This window comes from Auxenochlorella protothecoides (genome assembly GCF_000733215.1).
Source record: "Auxenochlorella protothecoides strain 0710 unplaced genomic scaffold scaffold111, whole genome shotgun sequence".
Lineage (NCBI taxonomy): Eukaryota > Viridiplantae > Chlorophyta > Trebouxiophyceae > Chlorellales > Chlorellaceae > Auxenochlorella > Auxenochlorella protothecoides.
In genome coordinates, this window is record NW_011934289.1 from 1 (window position 1) to 17,650 (window position 17,650).

General features: G+C 65.0%; 7 protein-coding genes across 7 annotated transcripts; 2 read left to right on the forward strand and 5 right to left on the reverse strand.

Annotated features, from left to right (window-relative positions):
* Positions 1 to 1,457: 1,457 nt before the first annotated feature.
* On the reverse strand, positions 1,458 to 3,672 carry F751_0694 (Pleckstrin-like proteiny domain-containing protein 1; the record flags this gene model as incomplete). Its single annotated transcript, XM_011401408.1, has 5 exons — positions 1,458 to 1,574; positions 1,744 to 2,051; positions 2,343 to 3,085; positions 3,303 to 3,355; positions 3,475 to 3,672. 5 exons carry the CDS (start codon positions 3,670 to 3,672, stop codon positions 1,458 to 1,460), a joined length of 1,419 nt encoding a protein of 472 aa, XP_011399710.1.
* Positions 3,673 to 4,082: 410 nt separating this feature from the next.
* On the reverse strand, positions 4,083 to 8,062 carry F751_0695 (Putative phagocytic receptor 1b; the record flags this gene model as incomplete). Its single annotated transcript, XM_011401409.1, has 12 exons — positions 4,083 to 4,137; positions 4,346 to 4,756; positions 5,064 to 5,212; positions 5,404 to 5,549; positions 5,753 to 5,972; positions 6,183 to 6,302; positions 6,559 to 6,720; positions 6,882 to 6,973; positions 7,240 to 7,324; positions 7,497 to 7,616; positions 7,762 to 7,859; positions 7,951 to 8,062. The coding sequence occupies 12 exons, from the start codon at positions 8,060 to 8,062 to the stop codon at positions 4,083 to 4,085; spliced, it is 1,770 nt and encodes a 589-aa protein (XP_011399711.1).
* Positions 8,063 to 8,362: 300 nt separating this feature from the next.
* F751_0696 (hypothetical protein) lies at positions 8,363 to 8,629 on the reverse strand (the record flags this gene model as incomplete). The annotated part of the gene is made up of 1 exon (XM_011401410.1): positions 8,363 to 8,629. One exon carries the CDS (start codon positions 8,627 to 8,629, stop codon positions 8,363 to 8,365), a length of 267 nt encoding a protein of 88 aa, XP_011399712.1.
* F751_0697 (Stomatin-like protein 2, mitochondrial) lies at positions 8,373 to 10,267 on the forward strand (the record flags this gene model as incomplete). Its single annotated transcript, XM_011401411.1, has 4 exons — positions 8,373 to 8,642; positions 8,788 to 8,820; positions 9,046 to 9,414; positions 9,749 to 10,267. The coding sequence occupies 4 exons, from the start codon at positions 8,373 to 8,375 to the stop codon at positions 10,265 to 10,267; spliced, it is 1,191 nt and encodes a 396-aa protein (XP_011399713.1).
* A 505-nt stretch (positions 10,268 to 10,772) lies between these two features.
* On the forward strand, positions 10,773 to 12,758 carry F751_0698 (Tocopherol O-methyltransferase, chloroplastic; the record flags this gene model as incomplete). The annotated part of the gene is made up of 5 exons (XM_011401412.1): positions 10,773 to 11,063; positions 11,250 to 11,424; positions 11,633 to 11,655; positions 11,884 to 12,162; positions 12,636 to 12,758. The coding sequence occupies 5 exons, from the start codon at positions 10,773 to 10,775 to the stop codon at positions 12,756 to 12,758; spliced, it is 891 nt and encodes a 296-aa protein (XP_011399714.1).
* A 328-nt stretch (positions 12,759 to 13,086) lies between these two features.
* On the reverse strand, positions 13,087 to 14,509 carry F751_0699 (Uncharacterized protein; the record flags this gene model as incomplete). Its single annotated transcript, XM_011401413.1, has 3 exons — positions 13,087 to 13,398; positions 13,502 to 14,059; positions 14,252 to 14,509. 3 exons carry the CDS (start codon positions 14,507 to 14,509, stop codon positions 13,087 to 13,089), a joined length of 1,128 nt encoding a protein of 375 aa, XP_011399715.1.
* A 329-nt stretch (positions 14,510 to 14,838) lies between these two features.
* Positions 14,839 to 17,056, reverse strand: F751_0700 (hypothetical protein; the record flags this gene model as incomplete). Its single annotated transcript, XM_011401414.1, has 3 exons — positions 14,839 to 15,615; positions 15,841 to 16,158; positions 16,403 to 17,056. The coding sequence occupies 3 exons, from the start codon at positions 17,054 to 17,056 to the stop codon at positions 14,839 to 14,841; spliced, it is 1,749 nt and encodes a 582-aa protein (XP_011399716.1).
* Positions 17,057 to 17,650: the final 594 nt, after the last annotated feature.

Below are 17,650 nucleotides of genomic sequence, written 5' to 3' on the forward strand. Positions count from 1 at the left end.
CCTCCGCCCCCCCCCCCCCCCCACCCTCCAGGCGATGCGGATCCCGGGCCAGCAGGTCCTCAAACAGGGCCTGGGCCTCGTCAAAGTTCTGGAGGTTGTAGTGCGCCTCCGCCGCCAGCTGGACCAGGACATCGGATGCGGGGAAGCGCGGCGCCAGCTCCTCCAGCCAGCCCAGCGCCTCGCCGCTGTCGTGCAGGTCCACAGCCAGGGAGGCCAGGAAGAAGGCGCGAGCGGGATGCTCCGGCAAGCCCAGCGCCAGCGCGGCGGGCAGGTCGGGGCAGGCGCGCTGCAGCGCCTTCCACGCGCACCAGTTGGCGGGGTAGGCCCGGACTGCGGCCACCAGGGCCTGGCGCGCACCGTCCAGGCTGGCCCCGTCCAGGCGGACCAGGCCCAGGAGGTAGAGCAGGAAGCCGTCGGCGGAGCCCGCACACAGGCGGGACAGCTCCGCCTCCAGGCCCTCCAGCTCGGCGTTCTGGGGGCTGACACGTGGGGGTCGGCCCCCGGCAGCCTCCGCCCGCTCCTCCCTGGAGGTGGGGAGATGTGGGGAGCCTGGAACAGGGATGCCGGCTGGGCACGGGTCGGCGCTGCGGGTACTACTGTCAGCCACATGAGATGCCAGCCACCCAAGAGATGTGTGTGGCAAACCCTTGCCCGACTGGCCCCAAAGACCGGCTCGGCCCACCCCCCCTTCCCCCCTTCCCCCTCCCCCTTCTAGACAGACAAACCTACTCTTTTCTCTTTTCGCCGGCTAGGTAAAGGGAGTAGAGCCTCAGGAAGGTGGATTTGGGGGATGTGCAGTCTGAGAGGACGTGTGCCGCACTCCTGTATTCCTGCAGTGGGGAGAGGTGTGGTGGAATCGAGTGTGGCACGCAGTAGGGGAGGCTCATTCTGGAAGGGACTCCCCTTCAATATCCGCAAGCAGCGCCCATCGCTGCAGGCATAAGACCAAACAAAGCACCTTGACATCAAAGTGACAGCGAGCCAGGGCGTGTCTGTCGTCCTCCCTGCTCCAGACCGGTTGCACAGGCTCCAGGCTCGCCTCCCCAGTGCCCGTCTCCTCCTCTGGCAACCCAGCCAGCTGCTGCGCTGCCCAGCGGGAGGACTCCATCAGGCCGCGCGCATTGCAGTCCACCACTGCCTGGCGCAGCTCCCGCACGATGCTCATGGTCTCCCGGATCGCGTGTGATCTGGGCGACTCGACTACGGAACCACCATCCCCCACAGCCCCTGGGCGGCCGGCCGCGGGATCGAACCTCGTTCAATGTCGATTACGTACGGGATGCTATACAAGTCGATGACAGCAACTGTTTTGCAGGGCAGAGAGCACTGCGTATGGCACCTGGCAACATCCTCGATTTGTATCGGGGGGGCGCACGCTTTGGAGCGCAGCATGCGGCAGGAGCTGGGGTCACCAACGCCATGCCTCGGATGTTCTCATGGAGCTGCCGTCCCGTCCTTTACGCCACCGGTGTCTCCCACTGCGTGATGCCTGTGACCACATTGTAAAAGTAGGGTCTGCCCTCCGCCGTGTGGTGAGTTTGCCAAGGTCCCGACGGTGCTGGGTTGGGGGCAGCCTGCAACCGGGGTTGGGAGGGTCCTGATCATCGCTGCTTCATCACGAGGAAAGCTGCGCAATGCAGTGTGCGAGCACCAAGTAGACCTGTGGAACAGCACCCACATGCCGTGAGCCAGCAAGCATGAAGCAGCACATACCCTGCAAAGTCATTCTAGAAAGCTCCTCACCTGTGGCGCAGTGGCGGCGTCAAACAGCGTGGTCTGCTGCACGTCGTACCGCACCTGCTGCTGGGGCTCATACCGCTGCTGCTGCGCCTCGTACTGCTGGGGCCCAGCGTGCTGCAGGACGCCCCCGTGCTGCGCGGGATCGTACTGCGGCGGGGCGCCGTGACGGGCTGGGGCGCAATGCTGCCCGGGGCCCTCCCCGTAGCCCTGGGACGTAGTGTAGGCCTGGTGGCCACCGTATCCTCCCGAGGGCCCCGCTCCGTACGGCTGTGCGCCATACCTGGCCCCGCTCGATGGAAGCTGGCTGGCACCTGGGTCAGGGGATGCAAGAGGGTCGAGGGTTCCTGAGCAATTGTGATCATGTTTTCTGACCCGTGTAGCCAAGGTATGAGGAGATGCAAGCTGTGGGATGCAAGCTACAGTGTAGCCTGCAGTCCTGATCCCGAAGTGGGAGGCGCTCCAGACCCCTCATGCACAGGGTGTCGTTGCAGGACTCCCCCAGACAGCAAAGCAAGAATCCTGCCTCTCAATCCCCTCTCCACATCCCCACCAACATTCTTCCCTCACAACAATACCACCTCTCCAGGCACCACACATCACACCTGCAATGCCAGCCCCATAGTCGACGTTGATGTACTGGGGCTCGGGCTCCGACCTGCTGCTGCCGCCGCTGAGCCCGGCATAGTTGACCACGCTGATCATGCCCGGAGCGGCGGCCCGCCGCCCACTGCCTCCCACCGGCCCCTTCGCGGCAGCAGACTCCGCAGCGAAGCTGCGCTGCAGCGTCTCCTCCAGCGCCTTGCCCGGGTCGGAAGAGGAGACGGCGCGCCCGCGGCCGCCGCGCGGTGCCCTGGCCGGCGCCTCCTCCGCCTCCTCCTCCCACCCGCTCAGCACCCGGAGGATGGCCGCAACGGAGCCCTCCAGCGCCGACAGCCACTCCACCTGCGCGGTCTCGCTGTCGGCCAGGTAGCAGATCTTGCCGGTGGCCGTGGACAGGCGGATGGAGTTGGGGCGGCCCGTGGCTGGGCCGCCGTCGCAGACGTCGGTGATGGTGGAGAGGTCCACCACGCCGCGCGCGCGGCTGGCGGCGGTGACGTCCGGCCCGGAGAAGCGGAACAGGAAGCCCTGCTTCAGGACGAACCAGCGCTTCCGCCAGGTACGGATGACCTCGCCCTGGGAGTGCATCCAGCCCGCCTTCTCCGGGTCGTGCCAGAACTCCACCTGATCGGCGGTGAGCAGCGCCGTTTTTTTTGCCTTTTTCAGCAGGCTGGAGAGGGAGGAGGCGGCCAGGGCGCCGTCCGAGGTGCCGGGGACGGTGCGGCCGCTCTGCAGCAGCTCCGCCATCCTTTGGCATTGTCGAGGGGTGGAGGGGGGGGAGCCGATCGCACTGCGACCAAGGATTGCCACGGGCACCTGCAAGGGCCAGGCTCTTTGTACAGCCCACATCCCACGGCCTGCAGGATCTGCCAAACAACAATCAGGCACCATGGTCCCCGGCACGCGGCCGAGCCAGCCCGAAGACTCACTGCATGCAGCTGGAGGTAAGGGTGTCCAGCACAGACCGAATGGTGTACTCGTCCCCCGACAGGACCACCGTCCTGTCCTCCACGTCCACCTGCAGGTATATGGAGGAACCCTCAGGGTCATGTGCTCCGTCACACAGTGAGGGATGCAGGCCCCGCGCGGCCAGCTGGGCCAGGCTGCGCCGAGACCCCTCGCTTCCCCGGAACCTACCGGGCTCTTGGCAAACAGGATCAGGCTGCTGCCCCGCATGGACCAGCGGCTGATGTGGTGCAATGGATACTTGCGGAGCGCCCGTCCAGATCCGGGGGCCAGGAGGTTCAGGCCCTCCAGGCCCACCTCTACCACCACGGGCTCGGGCGATCCACCCTCCTCGGGCGCCAGCCTGACATTGAAGCGTTCCCCCGGCATGGCTCCGGAGTGAATGAAAATATAATAGTAGAGCAACCTTGCTGCTCTGGGATCTGGGGGAAGGACCTCGAGCAGATGCGTTACGCGCAGAGAGGTTTCTCGGCCCGAGTTTGACGTTTCCAAGCGGAAACTCTCAAACTTCCATTGGCAGGGACGGGGAGTTGGCGTCCCACCCACCGTCACCCCTGCGCCGCATGGACTGGTCTTGAGGAGGCAGAACATTACAAAGGGAGCACGAGGGGAAGGAGGGGCCGGTGCGGCCACGCAACGAGGGGGTGCAGGCCGCCAGGGTTTGCCCCTTCTCTTGGGTGGCATGCGCGCCGCCGACGAGCCCTCTCCATCTCAGTTCTTTTGGGAGACACAGGGGGGCGGAGGGCCCTGTCCTGTCTGTCACAGGAGCGACGATGCTCCTACTCGCACTTGATGGCACGGTAGATGCGGCGCACAAAGAGCAGGGACGACCGCCTGTGATGGAAGAGGAATGGGAATTGGGTTGTACAGTGGGTCACATGGGGTGGTCATGCAGGAGTAGGTGGTGTGGTCACAGAGCTCACGCAGCGCGACCCCACTCCACCCCACATCGGGTCCTGCAGCGTCGGCCGTTTGAGTCAGGCAGGGAGGTGTTCTGCAGCAGGCCCTTCCTCCCACCCAACCCCTCCCTGTGTGCACTCACCAGCCGATGTAGCCCAGGAGGAGGAAGAAGCCGAGGCAGACCATGAGGTTGTAGCCAAAGTAGAAGGTGGCCTGCATGAGCCCGTTCATGTCGCTGCGCGCCAAGTAGTAGTAGAAGCAGTAGGCGTACACGAAGATGCCCGTGGAGCCGCCCGCCAGGAAGCTGCGCCACCACCAGCGATGGTCCTCCGCCGCCAGCTGGAAATAGGTGAGGGCCACGGTGATGAAGGCGGTGACCACGCAGAGGATGCAGAAGACGATGAAGAGGATGGAGTAGATGGTGTAAACCTTGTGCCCCCAGACAGAGGCGAAGATGTAGTACAGCTCGATGTAGATGGCGGAGAAGGGCAGGAAGCCGGCCATCACCATCTGGGGCATCACACTGCGGTACCAGGGCAGCTCAGGGATCTCCCTGTGCATTGGTTTTTGGGGGGGGGAGGGGGGGAGGGAGGTAATCAGTGCGAGGCAATACATCCTCTGAGAAGTCTTCCGAACAGCGAGAGGGGGCTGGTATGGCAAGACACGCAAGATCATGGCGATTGCGGGCCAGCGCCACCATGACATGGGCCTCGGCACGACAAGCTGCAACACTGGCAAGAGGGCTGTTGGGACGCGGGTGCAGCCGAGTAACTGGGCGCCAGACAGGCACACCGTCGGCTCTCCACACCTCCAACCTCATTCTCCAAACCCCGGACACCCTGCGGCCCCGGCGTGCCCACCTGGGGTACTTGTTGGTGCGGCAGGGCGCCGCGAACTCGGTGCGTGTGTTCTTGCCCAGCACGCCGCCCACGATGGTCAGGGGGACGGTGACCAGCGCCCAGAGCAGGAGGATGATGACGATGGTGCCGAAGGGCAGGGCGGCCGTGGACTGCAGCGGGAGCAGGGGGGGGTGGGGCTTGGGCAGTGGGCTTGCGAGCAAAGAGGCGTTGGGCAGGCTCAGAGGGCTGAGCAGCGTGCTGAGTGCGGCGGCGGCAGGTATGGCGCCGGCCCACTCCAGCCCGATGGCAGGATCCCGCCGGACCCCAGGCGTCCGACTGCCCTCTACATTCACACACACACCCCGTAGGCGATGGCGACGGTGTTGTTGACGCAGAAGATGGCAAACAGGGGGCCGCAGAAGATGGAGGAGGTGAGGAGCAAGTTGCCCACCCATTTGGTGCCCTCCATCTGGCGGTAGTAGCTCGCAGAGGTGTACCCCGAGATGCCTGTGGTGAGACAAAGGGATGGGGGTGAGGGTGGGTGGGTGGTACATCCTCATGGTGTCGGAGGGGCCATTGCCCCCGTGTGGCGCCCGTGAGCTTCTCCCAGCCATTCCCATCATCCGCACCCACGCGCTGTCGGCACTGGCAAGGCTGGGTGGCCACCCCCCCAACCACAAAGCATGCTGGTGCAAAACACACACACACACCCGCCGTCAGGGCATAGAGGATGATGAGGGCGGTGAACATGGCGCCGCGGTTGTAGGGGTAGAATGCGCCCACCAGGGCCAGGCCAAACACGCAGAAAGACAGGACGAGGAGCTGGGTGCCGGTGCCCACCAGGGCGCAGAAGAGGGAGCGGGCGGGCGGGAAGCGGAAGACGTCGCCGTGCACAAACTTCCAGCCAGACTCCTCGGCGTCGTCGGGGTCCTGGCCGGATGTCGATTGTTCGGGGTTCAGGGGGGCAGGAGGTTGGGGAGGGATCGACTCAGGCTCGTGGCCAGGGGCAAGCCGAGGTCGGCCAGGCAGCAAGAGCCCTGCACAGACGCGCCGCAGGACCCCAGAGTGACGGCGCCCACCCCAGAACCCCCAGCCCATTGCTCCGCCATGGGCACTCCAAGCTACACCCGCTCAGCCCACCTCGTCGTCGCGCGAGTACTTGACAAAGTCGTTCTTCAGGACGCGCATGAGGATGGTGGCCAGGAAGCCGGTGAGGAGCAGCACGGTGACGCAGGAGTTGATGATGGAGAACCAGTGGATCTGCAGGCCGGGGCACAGCCAGGGAGGGGGCGCGACTTGAAAGGTGGAGCCCGGCGTCGGCGCAGCGAGCCCTGAAGAACCCAAAGACAGGCACAGGGGTACCCCTCTACGGTAACAAGAAGGGGCAAGATGCTCCCCAGGGACCCTCCACCCCTCATGCTCAAGCACGCTGCCCCAGTGTCAATACGATTGCTCTCCATCCCACGCCGCCACATCCGCATCTCAGTCCCATCACCAAAGCCCACCAGCCACGCACCTCCAGGTGCTGCTTCAGGAACTGGTACTTCCTGTACTTGTCCATGCGCTTGTCAAAAGAAAGCAGGGACGACTTCCAGGTCACCGAGTAAGTGAAGGTGACGTCTTGCTCCTCGGCGCCGCCCTCGGACAGATCTGCCACCTGGGTCGGGTCGGTCGAGACCTGGGGGGCCGAGGGAAAGGGGTTGATGCGATGTGAGTGATAGCAACGTTTACGAATTGTGAAGGGACATGGGTGCCTCCTGGAAAGGGACTTAAGACCACCTCCCCATCCCCTTCCCCCATACAGTACCAGCACTCTTTCGCCCTGCAACCCTGGCTCACGTTAATCTCGATGATGCGGTCCTCATTGTAGGCGATGTCAAAGTGGATGTGTGTGAAGAGGAACAGTTTCTTGGTGTCCTTGCTGTCAGCATCTGGCGCGACAAGGCAGTGGGGGCATGGAATGGGGAATTGTGAGCATCAGCACCTATGAGGAGTTTGGCATGGATGAGAGTGATCGAACAAACCAGGCAGCACAAAACACCGGTCTTGGTGTCTCCCGGCCGCTGGGACACAGTCCTTACGGAATGGAGGCCACCTGTCTTGAGCTTGCAAACATGGCTAGCAAAGTCCCTCCATCCCCTCCCCCCAAAGCCACTCCCTTGAAATGATACCCCAGAGAACTCCAGCAAACACGCACCCTTGATGGTCTCCACCTTGCCGACATAGCCCCAGATGGGCAGGTCGTCATAGAAGAACTGGAAGTAGTAGTCCTTGGCTAGGGCCTTAGGGGAAGGATGGGAGGGGGAGAGCGGTTGGCCACTGAAGGCACAGCCAGGCGATCAGCGGCAGAGGCATTCAAATCCCGGTAACCCAGGCCAAGGCGACCATTCCGCTGGCCTCGACACGGAACACCAAGGTGCTACAGTCCGCCAGTGCCAACACCCAACGACTCACCGTGCGGAAGGCCTTGATGTCCTCCACGCCTAGGTGGCGAGAGCACAGTGTGGCTTTGTCCTTGTCGACGCGGAAGGAGAGGTCGTAGGGAGTGGCGACCATGCGGTTCCCATCCACAACCTGCGAGGAAGGGGGTGGAGTGCTTGTTCGGCAGCCTGGTGGACTCTGAGGGCTGGCAGAGTGATCATACTGCGCAGGGCCAGGGTGCTTCCAGCAGCAATGCCGCCATCTGGGAATCTGCGGGCTGGGCTCCCAACTGTCGCACCTCCCCCAGGGTGAGGAGCTTGTTGTCCTTGTTCTCAGGCTGGCAGAAGGGCAGGTCGTAGTACTGGTAGGTTTCACTGGGCGAGGAGAAGGGTCCCACTGCGAGGGGCGTCGGGAGCGGGGGAAGGGGTGGGGATCTTTCAAAGCCGGGCCACCTCGGGACACCAACCTTCACGGAGCCCGGCCCCACCTTTGTTGGCCCAGAGCGTGACCTTGTCCCCCGCGGTGAAGGAGTGCTTGGCGCCGCGCGCAGTTAAACTCAAGCACAGGCAAGCCACGACAAATACGGCCCGGAGAGCCATCTTCCGGGCAGGAAGGGCAGGCCGGACGGTGCGGGGGAGACCTCCAACGAACACCTGTGCGAGGCAGTCAAGTGGGGGATGAAGGAGCTCTCCCTCTGATTAAATCGCAGATCCGTGGAAAGTACACGATCTTGGGGGCCTGCGGGTTCCGGTGAGCACTCTTGCTGATGTTGAAAAACGCGGGATACAGTTCGGGCGCAAATGATGGTGATGTATCCATCGGGTCTCCTGACCGTGTCGTGCTGTGCTGCGGCATACATACTCTGATCCTGTACACATTAGATTGTTCAGAAATTATTTTCACGACACCATGCGGCGATCACTGGTGCTCGCGCGCCTGCTGCAGGCCCGCGGCGCCGGGCTCCTGGCGGAGGGTCCCACCGGGGCCTGTGCCAGGGGATTCCACTCCAGCATTCTGACGCTGGCCCGGGATCCCTTCGAGATGACACCCTTTGCGACCAAGTCCACCCCCGCCAACACTGTCCTGCGGATCGTGCCCCAGCAGATGGCCTTTGTGGTGGAGAGGTTTGGCAAGTACAGCCGCACGCTCAGCCCGGGCCTCCACATCCTGATCCCCGTGGTGCGGTTTTAAGGGTGGGTTATTGGCATCTGGGAATGCGCGAGGCGCCCCCTGGTATTGTGCCTGTTCCGGGCAGTGAGTCAGGAGTGACTGGGAAGCTGGCACTGGGTAAAATGCGTCCCCTCCCTCGTGCCACCCTCTGCAGGTAGATCGCATCGCCTACGCCCATTCCCTCAAGGTGCGTGCATGCGTGAGAGGAGCTGGTGGCGTGGCGTCCCTCCTTCAGCGTGCCCAGGCAGACCGCCACGCAAGGCGCCCGGCGGGCCCACTGCTCTCGGGTGCTGAGGCCTCCTTCTCAGAAACGCTCCCGGCTCCCAGCCCCTGCCCCATCCTCGTACTCCATACCACAACCAACCCCCTTTCCCCCCTCACCCTCTCACTTTGCTCGTGACAACAACCACAGGAGACCACCATCCCGGTGCCCAACCAGATGGCCATCACCAAGGACAACGTCTCCCTGACCATCGACGGCGTGCTGTACACCAAGGTCACCGACCCCTACGCCGCCAGCTACGGCGTGGAGAACGCGCTGTACGCGGTGACGCAGCTGGCGCAGACCACGATGCGCAGCGAGCTGGGCAAGATCACGCTGGACTCGGTGTTTGCAGAGCGCGACATGCTCAACTCCGCCATCGTGGCCTCCATCCAGCCCGCCGCCAGCCAGTGGGGGCTTCAGGTCCTGCGCTACGAGATCCGCGACATCATGCCCCCGGCCTCCGTGCGCGGGGCCATGGAGTTGCAGGCCGAGGCCGAGCGGCGCAAGCGCGCGCAGGTGCGCGGGAGGACGGGGGGATGGAACGGGGGGGGGATTTGCACCGACTGGTGCACGGCGTAAATTGCCCTGCAGTGAAGGGTGAGGACTGGATCACGGGGCCCCCAATGCGGGCATGATCTCAAATCGTATCATTGGGGAGCCTGGACCTCTGAGTCTTGACAGTTCGATGCTGGACACGCGCACCGGCATGACCCAACCCTGGCACACGAGTTTCCTGCCCTGGGCAGGCCATGATCGGCGCCGGGAGCCAGCATGAACCGGCCTCGTGCTCACACGCTCAGAATCTCAACCCCGCCCCCCTCCCTTCTCTTCCCTCCTCCCCAAACATCAGATCCTGGAGTCGGAGGGGAACCGCCAGTCCAAGATCAACGTGGCGGAGGCCCAGAAGTCGGAGGTGATCCTGGCGTCCGAGGCCTCCCGCGAGGACCAGATCAACCGCGCGGAGGGAGAGGCGGAGGCCATCCTGCGCCGCGCGGCCGCCACGGCGGAGGGCATCCAGCGCCTGGCCGCGGCCATCGAGGCGCCCGGCGGCCGGAACGCGGTCAGCCTGCGCGTGGCGGAGCAGTACCTGGAGGCCTTTGGGTCCATTGCCAAGAAGGGGACCACCATGCTCCTCCCCACCTCGGCCAACGACCCCGCGGCCATGGTGGCCCAGGCCCTGTCCATCTACGGCAGCGTGTCGAGGACACGTGGAGCAGGGGCCGATGAGGCTCCGCCGGCGGATGCGGGCGCGGGTGCGGGCGAGGGGGAGGCAGCCGGCGCGCGGTGGAGCCCGCGCCTGCCCTCCCTGCACCCGCCGGGGTTCAGCTACGACAAGCCGGAGCCGCCCAGCACGCCGCCCAAGCAGTGAGGGAGGGGGCCCGAGGAGTTAGAGGAGTGACCCGAGGGCAAGTGCCCCGTCTGCCACACGTCCATCTCCCTCCCCTCCCCCGGGGCCGCCGTGCATGCGCAGCCTGTACCATGCAAATGTATGCAACACATGTACGAGTACCGATGCGCCGCATGCGGGCGGCACACGTCTCAGCGGGGGGTTTGGAACCGGTGGGTGTTGTTGAGGGGACGGGGAGTTCCCAGCCACCCCGTCAACTCGATAACCTGCGCGATTCGGTCGTCCCCTCCTCATGAAAGAGCCACCCAGCTAGACTCCCCAGTACTGCTTCGATCTGGCACATCAAACGTCGATCACTGCCGGCCCATGATCGCGTGAATTTGGCGCAACAAGCATGCAGGCGCTTCCAGTGGCACACACGACGCCGAGTGCCCGTGCCGTGACCTCCCAATGGAGCACCGCCCCCCGGCGGGCCAGCGCGGTAACATGTCGAGTCACGGGGTCAGAGCAGCATAGCGTGTCACACATGGAGAGATCGAGCAAGAGGAGTAGTGATCGGGTGCCCTTTGCCGCGGTGACGCCCACTGCCAGGGCGGGGCCTGTCCTGCTTGGCACTGAGGTCCCCACTCCCCTGGTGGCCGCTGTGGCCCTTGGGGGAGCCGCTCTGGGCCTTCGGGCCATAAAAAAGGTGTTCGACACCCCGTCTCGAACCTACGATGGCCAGAACGTGGGCAAGGAGTACGATGCATGGACCAGGGAGGGCATCCTGGAGCACTACTGGGGCGAGCACATCCACCTTGGGTACTACACCGAGGAGGTACGCCATTGGGGTGATGAGGGAAGAAGGGTGCGTAGGACTACCTGCGGAAGTCCTCCTGCCATGCCCAGAGCATCCATGCGGCACGCATGGGGTTAGGGAAAGATCAACACTAGGGAAGTTGCCACTTGGAATCACAATCACATGCATCATGCAAACCAGTCCCTCACCCCTCCACCCCGACAGGAGCAAGCAGCGGGGTACAAGAAGAAGGACTTCATCCAGGCCAAGCACGACTTTGTGGACCGCATGATCCAATTCGCGGGGGTGTCCAACCCCGGCAGCATCCTGGATGTGGGCTGCGGCATTGGCGGCACCACGCGGATGCTGGCTTCCCGCTTTCCCGGTGCCAAGGTCGCTGGTGCGCTGACTTTGGGGCTGTGAGCACGACTTGGTGGGGATTCAGGTTTACCTGGGCTGTGCCCTGAGCACGGAGGTTCAGCCTGTGAGTTGGCAGTCAGCTCAGCCTGGCATCTCTTCACACCATCAACCCTGTGGCTGTGAGTCGCCTTGCGCCGTTGCCCTCACCCCCAATGCTACGCTCCCCCACCTCCCCCTCCGCATCAAAGGCATCACGCTGTCGCCCAACCAAGTCGCCCGGGGTACAGCCCTGGCCGCCGAGAAGGGGCTCGCAAACTGCGAATTCAAGGCGCGGCGGAAGAGGAGAGGATGGGGGAAGCCGCGCACAGGTTGACATGGCCCCAGTCCGTTGGTTGCTGTCCCCGAGCCCCCCATATCCTGGAGATCGTCACCTTCTCAAGCTCCTGACATGCTTGGGATGCTAGCTCATGCCTGTTCTCCCCCCGCCCCGCATCCGCAGGTGATGGATGCGCTGAAGATGGACTACCCCGACAACTCCTTCGATGTGGTGTGGGCTTGCGAGTCCGGGGAGCACATGCCCGACAAGGGGGCCTACGTGCGTGAGATGGTGCGTGTGCTGAAGCCCGGGGGCACCCTCGTCATCGCCACCTGGTGCCAGCGGGAGGTGACGCCGGCCAACCCCTTCACCGCCAGCGACAAGGAGCGCCTGCAGTTCCTGTACGACGAATGGGCGCACCCCTACTTCATCAGCAAGGAGGAGTACGGCCGCCTGGTGCAGGTGAGACGGCCTGCTCCGATCTGGGGAGGGAGGAGGGGCTGAGGCGCGCCGGGGGTATGCAGGCGCTGTGCCTGGGGCCCACTCCATGCATCCCGCTTACTGTGTGGCGCCCAGCACCTCATGTGTCACCTGAGCCTCCCCTTCCCCTTTTCCATCTCACCAAGGGGACCGGCGTGATGGAGGCGGCTCACCTGGAGGACTGGGCCAAGTACACGCTCCCGTCCTGGTCGCCACTCCATCGTGGGTCGGGGTTTACGACCCCTGGATTGTGGTCAGCAAGGTGGGCAGGAGGAAGGCGGGAATAGGGGGAGGCAGGGGGAAGTGTGAGGCGGAATGTCACATGTTGGAGCGAAGGGCAGGTTCAGTGCACGCGCCTATGGTTTGTGAAGGAGCGTCAAGGCCTGGGTCATGCATCACATTCCACAACCAAGGTCCAACCTCACAAAAGCCACCCTGTCACCCAATCCTGGCAGCCGCACCTGTGGTACAAGTGCGCTCGGGACGGGGTGACCCTGGAGCGCTTCCACCGTGCATTCGTGGATGGCCTGGTCCAGTACGGCATGATCCGTGCGGTGAAGAAGAAGGCTGCTGCCTGATGCGGATTTCTGGGACTGTGACTGAGAGTGGTGCGATGCGATGTTGGGCTGGCTTGATGTTGCTTGGTTGACCTGCAACCCAAGAGGCTTGGCGCGAGGGAACGGTGCCCTGGTTTCATTGCAAGCCGTACCCAGGTCCGTGAGTGCCATTAGAGAGAAACGTGTACCAGGGATCAGAGTCCAGTGGTTGCTTGGTGTCGTTTTTCTACAGTCGTATAGACGTGGGGGTCGTTTCCATGCCGAGATTCCGATTCGCTGAGCCTGCCGCCATTCATGGCAGCACAGCCAGGGCACGTCGCTACCCTTCTACAAGCAAGCAGCCCCCCCCTCAGGCTAGCCTTTCGACGTCCACCGCCTCGCCTTGCCGCTCCCCCGACCTCAGCAGCGCCTCCATGAGGGCCAGGTCCCGCGCAGCTTCCTGCACGCTGAGGCTGGCGTCCAGCTCAGCATCCCGTCCGTCCCGCAGGGCGGCGGCGTGCGCCACGAATGCGCCGACCTGGGTGCCCACGCCGTCGAAAGGCAGCACGCGCTGGTCAACGGAGGCGGGCACGTCGCCGCTCGACTCTGCGTGCAGGGTGTAGCTGTTGGCAGGCGCCGCAGTCCACGCCCCCCACTGGCCCCGCTTGGCCTCGATCGTGCCCTGCGCCGTGCGGAGAGGAGGTCCTGACGGGGGGTGTGGAGCGTGCTGGAGTGGCGAAAGCGGCGCAGGGCCACGACGCTCGACCCCGTGCACCTGGGCTCACCCCGCGAGCAATCCACACGACCATCCAAACCTGGGTGCCGACGAGGGTGACGCAGAGGCGGGGGATCGCGCCCGCCTGGGTGATGCTCACGCCCGCCGGCACGCCGCCGTCAAACCGCGCCCAGCCGACCAGGGTATCGGGCCCAGGCACGCCCTCGCTGCCGCGGGTGAGGAGGGCCGACACCCGGCCCGGCTCCCCTGCCCCCGCCGCGGCGCACACCAGGCGCAGCGCGGCCACAAAGTGCACGCCGCCCTCCAGCAGGAAGCTGCCGGGCAGCTGGCGGCGCCAGGCGCTGGCGTAGTACCTGCTGCCGGGGTTCATGGGCAGCTCGGCCACGAGGTCGGCCTTGACCAGGCGCCCCAGCGCGCCAGATCTCGCCAGCTCAGCGGCCATGACGAGGCCCGATTCGCCGCGGTAGTTTTCCTGGACCGACCAGCGTGCTGCGGGGATGCCAGAGGCCTGCATCCAATCCAGCACCTCCTTCACGGCCGCCACGGTGGGGCCCGCCGGCTTCTCCGACAGCACCACCTTGCCCGCCGCCAGCGCCTGCCGCACGATCTGTGGATTTGTGTGTTGGGGCGAGATATCTGGGGGGTCCGCTGGAATGGCAGGCTCGGGGATGGCAGGAATGAAGGGGTGCCCGGGAGCTCTATCTTGGCCTCCGCTCCATGGTGGTTCTCAGCGCCAGTGGCTGTCCTGACAAGCAAACCAGGATCGCACTCCCCTTGGCTCTCGCCGTACAGGCCCCACCTGGAGTGTGGCCTGGGCAGCCACGACCACGATGACCGCATCCACATCTGGCCGGGCCAGCACCTCTTGCAGGCCCACCTCTCCATGCCAGGAAGGCACCCCTCCTGCTTCACCAGCCGCCGACTCCGCCGACTCCCGTGTCCGGCTCCAGATGCCGATCAGAGTGCGATCCGTCTGCCCGGGTGTGAGCAGGGGCAGGTACGCCGACCGAGCGAATGTCCCACCGCCGAGCAAGGCAACTCGCACGGGCGGGCCCATGTCGGGGGACCTTGAGGTTTCCAGATCGGGCGATGTGTCGAGGTGGTGCGCCCCCAAGGGTCTGGGTTTCAGGCAGTCTCGCAATCACTTTTCTCGGTTTTGAGTATCCTGGCACCTAACCATAGCAGCATCTCTGGAATGGAGAGCGTGAAGACACCCATCATACTAGGTTTCCCACTGTCATCCACAGATGCAGGCAGAGAGATTATTACAGGGTCAGGGATTTTGGGTACAACGAGGGCATGTATCGGTTTTCGTTCGGGGTATGGCAGCGCTAGCATGCTGGTGGAGAAGGTGTGTGGAAGGGAAGGGGGCCGTCGCGTCTGCCGTCAGTGCGTTCCCGTGTAGGGCGGGGGATAAGGCCCGTAGGGCCCCCACGGCGGCACCCCCGGGGCAAAGGGGTAGGTCGTGTAGGCCGGCGGCTGGCTTGGCCCCCGGGGCCGCAGGCCCCTCGTAGTCGGCCGGGCGGGCGAGGCTTCAGCGCCTGGGCCCCCCTCCTCGCCGTCCACCGCCGCCCCCTCCACGCTGCCCTCTGCAGCCGCCGCGGCCGCCACCTCAGCGTGCACGGGCGGGCCCTGGACCAGCTGCCATACGTGGCCCGCATAGTGCGGGTCCAGCCCTGGCAGGGGCTGCTGCGGCCCCGCGTATCCGGGTGCGCCGGGGCCGCGCATGCCTGGGTTGTCCGCGGCACCTCCGGCAGCGGGCACGTCGTCCATCACGAAGAACTCTCGCGCCATGAAGATGGAGTTGGGCACCATGAGGCGGCGCCGCCCCGAGCGGATGCAGGTGTAGCGCAGGTCCACCTTCTCGCACACGCCCTCGAACCAGGGCCCTGCAGGACCGGTGGCCCCCGGTGGCCCCCCACCCGCCACGCCGACCGCCACCTTGTCCCCCAGGCGGAAGGGCTGCACCACGAAGAGGAAGAAACCGGCCAGGAAGTTGCGGGTGAGGTCCTGGGCCGCCACCGCCAGCGCGACGCCGGCGGGGAGGAGCAGGGCCGACACGTTGATGCCCAGCATGCTCAGCAGGATGACCACCGCCGCCAGCAGGCCGCTGATCTCGCTGGTGGTGATGATGCCGCCCGCCAGTCGCTGGTCCAGCGCGCCCTGTCGAAGTGGCGGGGCGCCAAGGAAAGGTGCTGAGTCGGGCATCAAGTCGGGCCTCCTTTGCATTATTGCCCGCTCCTTGAGCGCCTTGGCCATTCCAGAACAACCTTGTTGACACCCTTCCGACCCTCCCTTCCCATCCCAACCCTCCGTTCCCGACCCCGAAAACAGAGAAGTCCCCCATTTCTTTACTCAAACAGCCCCCACACACATACCAACACACACCTGTTTGCGAAGGTAGGCCACGGTGTTCTGGACCACGCCCTGGAAGAACCAGAGGGCCCAGAGCAGGACCACCATGAGGCCGATGCGGGGGAAGATGAAGCTGGCGTTGGCGCGGAGGGAGCGCAGGAGCATGCCCGTGCCCAGCAGCAGCGGCGCCAGCATGGGTAGCGACACCTGGCTGGCCAGCAGCGTGACCTGCGTGGCCACCAGCGCCAGCAACGCCGGCAGGCGGTAGCTCAGGTTGGCCATGCCCACCGTCAGGCGCAGCTTGCGCAGCCAGGGCCGCTCCCAGGCCCACACTGCCTTGCCCCACACGTCCTGAGAAATTGGTTTGTGTGCGTTGGACTTAACTTGGTGTGTGTTGGTGTGTGTATACGTGAGGTATGGTGGGAAGAGCACACGGGGGGTCAGGGGCGGCGAGGGTCCAAGGGACTGGCAAATGCCAGGCCAGACCCGCAAAGCAACCCCTAGGTACCCTTTCATCAACTCCCATGATGTCACTCAAGAACGCTCGTACCCACGCCGCCTCTGCGCAGGGAGACACCACAGCGAGTCACCTCACCTCCGGCACCTCCTGCGCGGCCTCCGCCCAGCTCTCGCGCCAGGACTGCAGCGCCAGCTGCACGCGGCTGCCAGCATAGCGGCGCAGCGCCGCAGCGCGGACGGCGCGCAGGGCCTCGCCGGCCCGCGCGGCGCCCTCCTGCAGCAGCACCCCCAGCGCGCCCAGCGTGGCGCTCAGCGCGATGTTCAAGCGCTGAAGGAGGCGCAGGAGGGAGCCGGGAGTGGGCACCCGCAGGCGGGGCGGCGCTGGCTGCTTTGCGTCGGGGAAGTGGCTGGGCGAGGGCGACGGCGACGCCTCCCAGAGATTATTCCTGTCACCCTGGGCAGCCTCGGGACGGGAGGCGCCCCGCGGCCGTGCCGCAGCCGCCCTCCACCGGCCCCAGGCCTGTGCGGCCAGGGCCCGCGGCAGTGCCGTCCGTGCAGGCGGGCTCCTTGGCGGCACCAGGGGGCACAGCTGGGTGTCGTAGTCGTCCGGGTCGTAGAGGGGGGCGTGCCTGTAGTCATCGCTGTCGAAGGTCTCGAGCGCGTACTCCTCCGCCCGGTACACCGCCGGGTACTCGACGTGGTCCGGGGACTGGGCGCACGGCGCGCCGAGATTGCGCAGGCGTCGGCCCGCCGGTCGCGCGGCTCCCTGCACATGGACATGGAAACACATTGCAGAATTCTACCTCCAGCTGAGCACTGCAGACGTACCAGATCGAGTGATCAGCACCGGCACACCGTTGGGCAACTCACCGCCACTGCCCGGGGCCAGGTGCTGCCCTTCTTGGCAATCAACGAGGCCCTGCTTCCCCTGCCATGCCATGCAATAGGTTTAGGCTGCAGCATGCCGCGCGATGCGCCTGAGCCGCGGGGCCATGGGCCAGGCAACAGTTCGAACGTTCACGACGGAGCGTCAGACGGGATGTGAGGGGCGCCAGAAACTCTGCTGTTTCGGGCAACACAACCTTTCAAATATGTATGAGTGCATGTGGGGAGGTGCAGCCCGACGGTTTCGCCTTTCGGGGCAGAGGCCTGTTGGGTGTGGCATCGCCCAGCTGACGTTGGAGCGCGCGCTCAATTTTGAGGGAGACACAATCTCATGGATAAACCGCCTTCGGAGATTGGTGCATGAACATCCCACCCCGATAGATTTCGCTGTACCAACAAACTTACGCCAAAGGACCCAGACCCTGTGCAGGGGCAGGGGCCAAGCATGCCGACAGGCAGGCGCGCCACGCCGGCTCACCACGGCGAGAAAGCAAGGAGA